We start from the raw sequence: 10,000 nt of genomic DNA on the forward strand, positions 1-10,000 counted from the left end.
TGTACTTTTCATACCTTTGGTTTATGACTTATCAAGATCACATCATATTCTCGCACCTACTTTTGGGGCAAAGGATGAATATTTGTCATCCTTTATATATAATTTAAAATGTCATTAATGAGATTTTAGATTGTTTATGTTTCTCTTCCTTTTTCACTAGGGGGAAACTGTACCAATATACTTTCTTTATATTGTATATACTTGAGATTTCTCTAGTGCTCAGTGTCAGAGTAAAAATTTAATCCAGTGCACTGAAGGTAACGAAATATCACTTATTAAAACATTTAACATTATTAAATTATGTTACTCTAGTGCTAGGACATGTTAAATACATAACTATTTTATGCATGATAATAACTACTTCAGACATGGTAATTAGGTACATTATACATGGTACATAAATACCAGTACTTCAGACATGGCACACAGTTAACTTGTGCATGTAAATAGCTGTTTCAGGCATGGTAAACAGTTATTTCCAACATAGTTGACAGCTACTATATGCATGGCAAAAAGTAACTTCAGACATGATCAACAGTAACTTCATACATGAGAAATAGCAGCTTCATGCATGATAAATACTGTAACTGCATGGTAAATAAAAGCTACTTCATGTATGGTAAAAAGTTACATCAGCAGTGGTAAACAAACTTCAATGCACATTAAAAAAGACACTATTGTTGCATGGTAGCAACCTTGCTTTCAACATTCTGCAGTGTCACATGTTGCATCTTCCGTAAAGCAACCATGGAAAGTTTCATGTGCCATTGCTGCCTCACGCAACACCTGAGGAAGAAAGGAGTTGCTCTTTAATTATGTTATATGACATTATAGTATTAGAAAATGTTAATAAATAGGTTATTACATTGCTTGATAGTGTGTGATATTCTACTGACATGAATTTCATGAACTGGTTACATGATATGATGAACAGATTAATTTTGTTGCATAATATTGGATATTATTCCAATAACATTTTTGGTAACCTGTTTCAATGTGATGCATAATATTGTTTAAAATTCTGATTAACAAGCTTGATGATTGTATTTAATTATATTTTAAGGAATTTTATTGTTTGATGAACAGGTAATACTTACATTGCATGATATTTTGATTGCATTTGAATTACACTTAGTGATTTTATTATTACTTAATTCTTACTTACTGAACTTTTGAGTATGTTAAATGCAATAGCAGCAACTATTTCTATAACTATTATTTATTGGTGATGGTGGTGGTGGTGGTATAGACCATATACCTAGAAAGAATCAGGTATTGCACATGTCCGATAATAATACGTATAGTTTTACGCTGTTTTTGTAATCGAACACCTTTAAAACGAACACTAGAAGGCACTGTAACTGCTCTTTGTTTAAGTGCATTTGCATTACGTGCATTTGTACACGCGTGAATGAAAGTTAATGGTAACTAGATACGGAGAGGTGTGTACAAGTGAACGAGAGTGGAAGAAAATAAGAGGAGAGGGGAGGCGAGAGAGAAAGGGGGTCGGGAGGGAGGGAGCAAGTTAGAGAGGGAGACGAAAATGGGAGAAAGATATATATATATATATATATATATATATATATATATATATATATATTATATATATATATATATATATAGAGAGAGAGAGAGAGAGAGAGAGAGAGAGAGAGAGAGAGAGAGAGAGAGAGAGAGAGAGAGAGAGAGAGAGAGAGAGAGAAGGAGTATAGGAACAGATATCTTTTGAACATACGAAAGATGGCGATCAACGCAGGGCTCATAAGAGTGAGTCGTGTGAAGGAGGTACGGCGAGAGAGGAGCGATGAGGAGGAGAGAGCTGTAAAGCTTCAGGAGACCGGATTCCCAGCCATGCCCGATCTACTCGTCCATCATGCAGGCAGCCGCCACGATGACCGAAAGATGGGTCATTCATATTCGTTGGGTGTGTAATGATTGTGGGACCGTCGTGTTTGAAGTGAGAAGGGTGGAGGAAACTGAGTGTTGTAAGACGAGGCTGAACACACTGCTCCAGGACACCAAAGCACATGCCCACACTACCGTCACACACAGCGCCACCTGCGAACAAATGACACATTATCACAGTCAAAAATTGTTGTATCCACGTACAGAATGATGGACATCATATAACCACCACCACACACACGCAAGCACACACACACACACACACACACACACACACACACACACACACACACACACACACACACACACACACACACACACACACACACACACACACACACACACACACACACACACACACACACACACACACACACACACACACACACACACACACACACACACACACACACACGGTTTTCAATAGCTAAATTGTAAAAGTACCTTTTTATGAAATTAGATACACTTGTCTGAAACGTTAGTAAATAAAGTAAATCATGAAAAAAGTAATGTAAACCAGAAAATAGTAATATATATATACATATTTTTTCGATTTTTAAGAAATGGAGAACTCCAGATGACAATATCTGTCAAAAATTATTATATTCATATAGTATTGAGATTTGCGAAGAAGCTGGGCACCACGGCGGGTAAGGATTAAGCTCAGTCGAGTCAGCACCAGCTGAGTCGGCATAGTCGACACAGGTCTCGGCTGGCTCCCTTCGTGGGCATAGCCCTGGCGAGGCTCAGTAAAATATCGTGAAAGTACATTCTCGCCTGCAGCCATCCAGTTTCGCGCTCTTAGCATGCTGTCAAAAGATAACGTCTGGTCTTTTATTATTGGTCGCACATATGTTATACAGGGGATACTTATTAATTAACGTCTAGACTACAACATATTAAGAGGAAGTCCCAAAGCAAGCCGTAATTCTGAGTAAATATACCCAAACGTGTAATGTTGTATGCGATTTGTTTTCAAGTTTTGGGGGGATTCATTTCACTATAAATAAATGTGATTCCATCAAAAGTATTCACATGTAGTATCTGAACATTCGTAAGACATTCACAAAACTGATATTAGTATGTAATGTTTTAACGCTGCATGTATGTTGGCAACAAGGTGTTAACTATGTAAATGGATCCCGGGTCACTCCATGCTTTCGGAACATTACGTCTAATCTTTAATTTTTGATCGCATACATTTTATATATGGGATACTTATTAAGTAATGTCTAGGCTACAACATATTACCAGGAAGCCCCAAAACAAGCCGTAATTCATGAGTAAATATCCCCAAACGCGGAATGTTAAATGCGATTTTTTTTCGAAATCATTTCATTATAAATCAATGTTGATTCCATCAAATGGTATTCATATGCAGTCTTAAACATTCGTTAGACATTCCCGAACTGATATTCTCGTTTTTAAACGCCGCATGTATGTTAAGAACAAGCAAAAGTAGACCTATGTGTAGGTGGGTAGAAGAGCGGAAATCCCGTTTCACGTTATGGCGCTTATGGCCCTGTTACACTAAGAAATAACCCGAGCAAGTGTCTGATACTCGACTGGTAGTTTCCCCACGCATGTGCGATTACCGCAGTGCATGTAACTCAAATCGCCCTCCAGCCGCTCCAGCCCCCCCCCCCCCTGCTCCAGGGTCGGTCCCTTAAGCCCTTGGACTATTCGGAAAACCATAACATCACTTCTAACACACATATCATTTCGGGAACTAATATCCCTTGATAAATATAAATAAAAGTTTTGTAAAACTTAATAACAGCATTAGCAAACATAAAAAAAAAAACAGAATGGTCTATCAAGTTTGATTTTTTTGTGTGTGGCCCATGAGCACTTTTATAGCTTAGTGAAAAGAAATAATCACGTAAATGATCACGTAATAATTATCTAAAGTGAGAGGTGCATTGTTCGCTGAACCGCTTTTCGTTACGTACAACGCGGAGAAAAAAATGTATCGTAAATAATTCACTATTTTATAAATTATCTGTCTCCCGTTTATTCATTATCATAATTTTCACAAACGTATTTCATAAAAAAAAAATAATTCAGTGAGAAAATAATTATCAATGGCGTCGTTTGTACAGTATTTAATGGTCATTCGCGCGTTTGTTTGTTTTTTCCTTGCTGCGTAACTTATGAATTGATTATATAACTGATCTGATCTATGCGTTATTTTGACCGTTATATATATTACTAGTTTTCTGATGGACAGATAATTGGGGGGGGGATAAGTTAGCAATGAATAAACTGATAAAAATAGTAAGATACATTGGAAATCATTACCGTGTTTTTAGTGTAACAATTGAAGCCAAGTTATATATATAAAAGAAATACATCCATACACATACTTTTTGTGAAGCTGGAACAACACAGACAATTGATGGATGGACTCTCGATATTGGACTATTGAAGGACTCTCTCATTTATATCTATCTATGTATCTATCTATCTCTCTCTCTCTATATATATATGTGTGTGTGTGTGTGTGTGTGTGTGTGTGTGTGTGTGTGTGTGTGTGTGTGTGTGTGTGTGTGTGTGTGTGTGTGTGTGTGTATTCTTTCTCTCTATTCACACACACACACATTCCTTTCTCTCTCTATACCTATCTCCAGCATTTCCCCTCTCCCTCCCCCCTCCCTTACCATCTTCTTTCCCTCCCACACATCCTCCCTCTCTCCCTCCCCTTCCCACCTCCCTCCCTTCCCTCCTTCCTTCCCCACCTTCCCTCCCTCTCCCCTTCCTTCCCCCTCCTTCCCCTCCTTCCTTCCCCACCTTCCCTCCCTCTCCCCCTTCCTTTCCCCCCCTTCCCTCCCTCCCCCTCCTTCCTTCCCCCCCTTCCCTCCTTCCTTCCCCCCTTCCCTCCCTCTCCCTCCTTCCTTCCCCCACCTTCCCTCCCTCTCCCTCCCATCCATCTCTCACCTCAATAATATCGTGAAGCTTATCCTTGTGAATGGGCGTCATGGTCGTAGCCACGAGTCGCTCCGTCATCTGGTGGCAGAGCTTGAGGATGGCGAGGCAGTGGGGAATCACACCTGGGGGAAAGTCGTTTTTATTATTATTATTATTATTATTATTATTATTATTATTATCATTATTATTATCATTATTATCATTATTATCATTTTTATCATTATTATCATTATTATTATTATTATTATTATTATTGTCTTATATGATATTGGGGTTTCAATTTTTTTCATATATATGCATCTAAGTACATATGTACATGTTAAGCACATATATACGCAGATATATTACACGCACAGACAAACAGATATAGGCATACACACTTATTTATATATACACATCCATCTCTCTCCATTCCCTCTCTCACCCCCCTTTCTCTCTCTCTCTCTCTCTCTCTCTCTCTCTCTCTCTCTCTCTCTCTCTCTCTCTCTCTCTCTCTGTGCTGTGTGGTACAACGGTAGCGATCTCTTCTAGCAATTTTGCTGACCTGCTTTCAAATCCCTCGCCGCCAGTGGATGGTAACCCCTTGCACACAGGAGATAATTTAGAGGCAAAATGAAACAGACTCTCTCTCCCTCTCATCCCTCCCTTTCCTATCTCTCTCCCTCTTCCTCTCTTTCCCTCTCTCTCTCCCGCTCCCTCCCTTTCTCTCTCTCTCCCTCTCCCTTTCTTTCCCTCTCCCTCTCTTTCTTCCTCTCCCTCTCTCACCCGTAGCATCGTCCACCCATTGCGTGTCATTCAGGATCTTGTCGATCTGCGGAGCCAGTCGAACATCGTCCAGTTCTAACTCGCTCCAGATGTCTCCTCCGCTTATTAGTTCAACTTCCGGTCTGTGTAAAGAATATTAAATAAGTAGATGAAAAGATGGGATAGAAAATTGATTGACTGATAAAGAGAGAGGTAAGTGAAAGGTATAAGTTCGGGGATATGTAAGTAGAGAGTAAAATTATATTTTTTTTAGGAGCGTGTTACGGAGGACGTCGCGCGCCTCTCATTATATATATTTTTTTTTTTCTAAAATAATTGTTCAACGGAGCAGTAAGGAAGAAGGAAAAATATGTTATGCAGAAATAAAATGGTGGAAGTAGTAAAAAAGGAAGAATTGAAATGGAAATTACTGAAGAAATAAAAAAAAAATATGATCCCTCACCTCACTGAAACCCCACCACAAACCTCACGAACAACCTTCCCTTAGCCACAAAAATATAAAGCGGAAACAAACAAACATATGAATACATATAAATAAACAAAATATATATATATAAACAAATAAAATATAAATAAACCTCACCCCATCCCCCCATCCCTCAACCAGACCCTCACCTCATATCCGGATTGGAAAACAGCTGATGTTGCTTCGTGCTGCTCGCCCTCCGGTAGCACAGGAGAGCCAGCGCCGCCAACGACCCGAGGAACACCGCTGCCAACACCACGAGGGCCACGGCTACCAGGGTCTCCACCACTTCCATCTTTGGCTGGTTTTGTTCACTGTGAAAGAGTAGTAGTAGTAGTAGTAGTAGTAGTAGTAGTAGTAGTAGTAGTAGTAGTAGTAGTAGTAGTAGCAGTAGTAGTAGTTGTAGTAGTAGTAGTAGTAGGAGGAGGAGGAGGAGTGCTGTAGTAGTAGGGGCAGTAACAGTAGTAGTTCTGTAGAAGTAAGGTTAAGAAGTAGTATTGGTGGTAGCGGTAGTGACAGTCGGAATAGGGGTAGGAGTAAGAGAGTAGTAGTAGTAGTAGTAGTACTAGTAGTAGTACTAGTAGTCGTAGTAGTAGCAGTAATAGTAGAAGTAGGATTAGTCGTCGTCGTCGTCGTCGTCGTCGTAGTAGTAGCAACTGTAGTAATAGTAGCAGTAGTAGTAATAGTAGTGATAGCACTATTAATAGCAGCTGTAGTAGTAAGAGTGGTGAGTGTATTATTGCTACTATAATTATTGGTACCTTATTGTTATTATTATGACTACCATCATTAATCTTATCAAAATTATCTTGTTCATTAATGTGGTTATCATTCCAATTGAAAATAAACAAGAACACGGCATCGCGCTATACAATCTAATTTTCTCATTGCGAAACAGGAAGAGATATTGTTGCCTTTCATATCAATTTATTTCGTTTATTCATTCACTTAATATCACTTAATACCCCAAAGACCACTGTTTTTAGGGTCTCGAAAACATTATGTAATGTTTTCTTCTTTTCTTTTACCGTAAAAATGAAATGTCATCGTTGTTATTTTTAATTCCCACATATTCTCTTTTTAATAATGATATTTTCTTTTTTTTTTTTTTTTGCTCTTACTATGACAAAGAAAGATGTTTGTTTTTTTTCTTCCTTTCTTTTATTCATTTTCATAACAACAGAATGCGGTAGCGAAGATAGCTGAAGTTACTGCTATTAGTGTTTCTGTGATTTATATTGATATTTTTCTTTCTTGTTCTTGACTATGTCTTTTATCATCAGTGTGCCTGACTAACTGATTATTCTATTTAATAAACATTGAACACTGCAACCGCTAAGACTACTATTGCAACTACTATTTGTTTATATTCTCCTTTATACTATGAAAGTAAATTATGTTACGTCTACTTATTCATGATTTTAATCTTCTATTTATTGGAGAACGTGTGTGATCTTATTACACATTCCGAAATTTTCTGTTCATTCATATATTCCGTATTATGAGCTACTTATATTCCTTACCAGTATTTACATTGATCCTTTTTTTGTAAGTATAGTTTCATTTGCGATATTTTTTCGCATTTTCTTTTACTACTACTACTGCTACTACTACTACTACTATTACTACTACTACTACTACTACTACTACTACTACTACTACTACTACTACTACTACTACTACTACTATCATTTCTTGTCTCTGATGTGAATTTGTTTTTAGATAAGGGATTAGATTCAAAATTTACTAGTTTATGAATTCGTCGATTAACAAAAATACGCGCAACCTATTTTGTAAATAACCATTATTAATAATCGCCATAATGCCCATCATTATTTGTAGAAAAAGTCATGAACGAGAATGAATAGCACCACAATATGTATTTTGATTCATACCTTTTCTACGTCTGTGAACATGAATGCGGTTCATCATTATTAACTAAAATGTAGTAATAATACTAAACTAATATTGCTTCTGCAACTACGACCATTCCTAAGGCTGAAGATGATGATAATGGTGATAAAATAATAAGAAGACTAACAATAATGATACCTGCAAAAGCAAAACTAAACAAATACAGTAAAAAATAATTTCATATCTGCTACAACATATAATGAAAATATATTGTGAAAATAGGGGTAACTATGTGAAATGTTCAGTAATGAGGACATTGATATCAACATCAACGATAACAATGATTGAAACAACCACTGTTATAACAGCAACAAAATAGTGAAGATAATAATAATAATAATAACGATACTATTATTATTGTTGTTGTTATCGTTATTGTTATTAAGATTTGTATTATAACTATTATCATAATAATTATTGTTATTATCATTATTATTGTTGTTGCTGTTGTTTATATTATTTTTTATTATTTGTTATTATTATTATTATTATTATTATTATTATTATTATCATCATCATTTACCATTATTATATCATCATCATCATTATCATCATTATTATCATTATTACTATCATTATAGTTATTATTATTACTATTATTATCATCATTGTTATTATTATTATCATTGGTGTTATTATTACTGTTATCGTTATTAGATAGTCATTATCATCATCAATATCATCATTATCATATCAATAAAATTGTGGCCATTATCATTACTACTATCATTGTTAGCATTACTGTTATTATCACCCTCACTATTATCATTATCATTGTTATTATCGTCATCATTACTATCAATATCATTAATGTAATCATTATTATTGTAATTATCATTATCATTATCGTTATCATTATCACCATCATTAGTATCATTATTGTTTCATTATTATCCTAATTATTTCTAATTATCCTTAACATTGCTAATGTCACAATTATCTTTGTCATTACTATAATTATTATTATTATCTTTACCACCATCATTAGTGTCATTATTACTTATCATTATTGTTATTATTATTATCATTATTATCATTATTATTATTATTATCATTATTATTATTATTATCACCACGATAATAATTATCATTTTCATTATCATTACAATCATTATCATTATCAACTTTGTAATTATCATTATCATTGTTACTATTAACACTATTATTATCATTATTATTATTGGCATTATTATTATTATTATTACTATTATTATTATCATTATTGCTGTTATTGTTTTTGTTGTTATTGTTTTTGTTGTTAGCATTATTATTATTACTATCATCATTATTATCATCATTGATATTACTATTATCATCCCTATCATGGTTATTATATAATCATTCTCATCACTGTCATCACTGTTACCACTATTACTGTCATTATTTCTTATCACTATTATTATCATCCTCATCATTACCATCGTCATTGTTCTTATCACTGTTGTTAGTATTATTATCATTATCAACACCATCCTATTATCGTGTTATCATTATAATCATCACTTTCTATTTGCCACCATTTATCATTATCATTATTGTCATTGTCACTGTTATTATTTTCATTATAATCATCATAATTATTGTTATTAATGTTATCAACATTATCCTTATTATTATCATTATTATTATTAATCATTATTATCATTATTATTATTATCATTATCATTATTATTATTATTACTATTAGCATTATAATTGTTGTTACTACTGTATTGTTGTTATTGTTATGGTTATCATCATCATCATCATCATCATCATCATCATCATTATTATCATCATTATCATCGTTATGACGATGATGATGATTATAATAATAATAATAATAATAATAATAATAATAATAATAATAATAATAATGATAATAATAATCATTATCTTCATCATCATCATCATCATTATTATAATTTTCTTCATCATTGTTATTATTATCATAATTAATATCATTATTTTTATTATTATCATCTTTATTATTATTGTTGTTGTTATCATGATTATTATGATGATGATTATCACCGTTATTAT

At 34.3% G+C, this 10,000-nt stretch overlaps 1 protein-coding gene across 1 annotated transcript in view; it reads right to left on the minus strand.

The window, feature by feature from the left end:
• Window positions 1-4,830: 4,830 nt before the first annotated feature.
• Window positions 4,831-10,000, minus strand: part of LOC119597944 (transmembrane protein 98-like) — a gene marked incomplete at its 3' end in the record, with an annotated part of 6,447 nt that continues 1,277 nt past the window's right edge. The window contains exons 2-4 of the mRNA XM_037947613.1: window positions 6,214-6,378; window positions 5,599-5,720; window positions 4,831-4,955 (exon numbers count right to left, since the gene is read on the minus strand). Coding sequence (XP_037803541.1) covers window positions 4,831-4,955; window positions 5,599-5,720; window positions 6,214-6,359 — 393 coding nt within the window. The remainder of the gene's footprint in view (window positions 4,956-5,598; window positions 5,721-6,213; window positions 6,379-10,000) is intronic.

The sequence above is a fragment of the Penaeus monodon genome, chromosome 40 (assembly GCF_015228065.2).
Source record: "Penaeus monodon isolate SGIC_2016 chromosome 40, NSTDA_Pmon_1, whole genome shotgun sequence".
Classification (NCBI taxonomy): Eukaryota; Metazoa; Arthropoda; class Malacostraca; order Decapoda; family Penaeidae; genus Penaeus; species Penaeus monodon.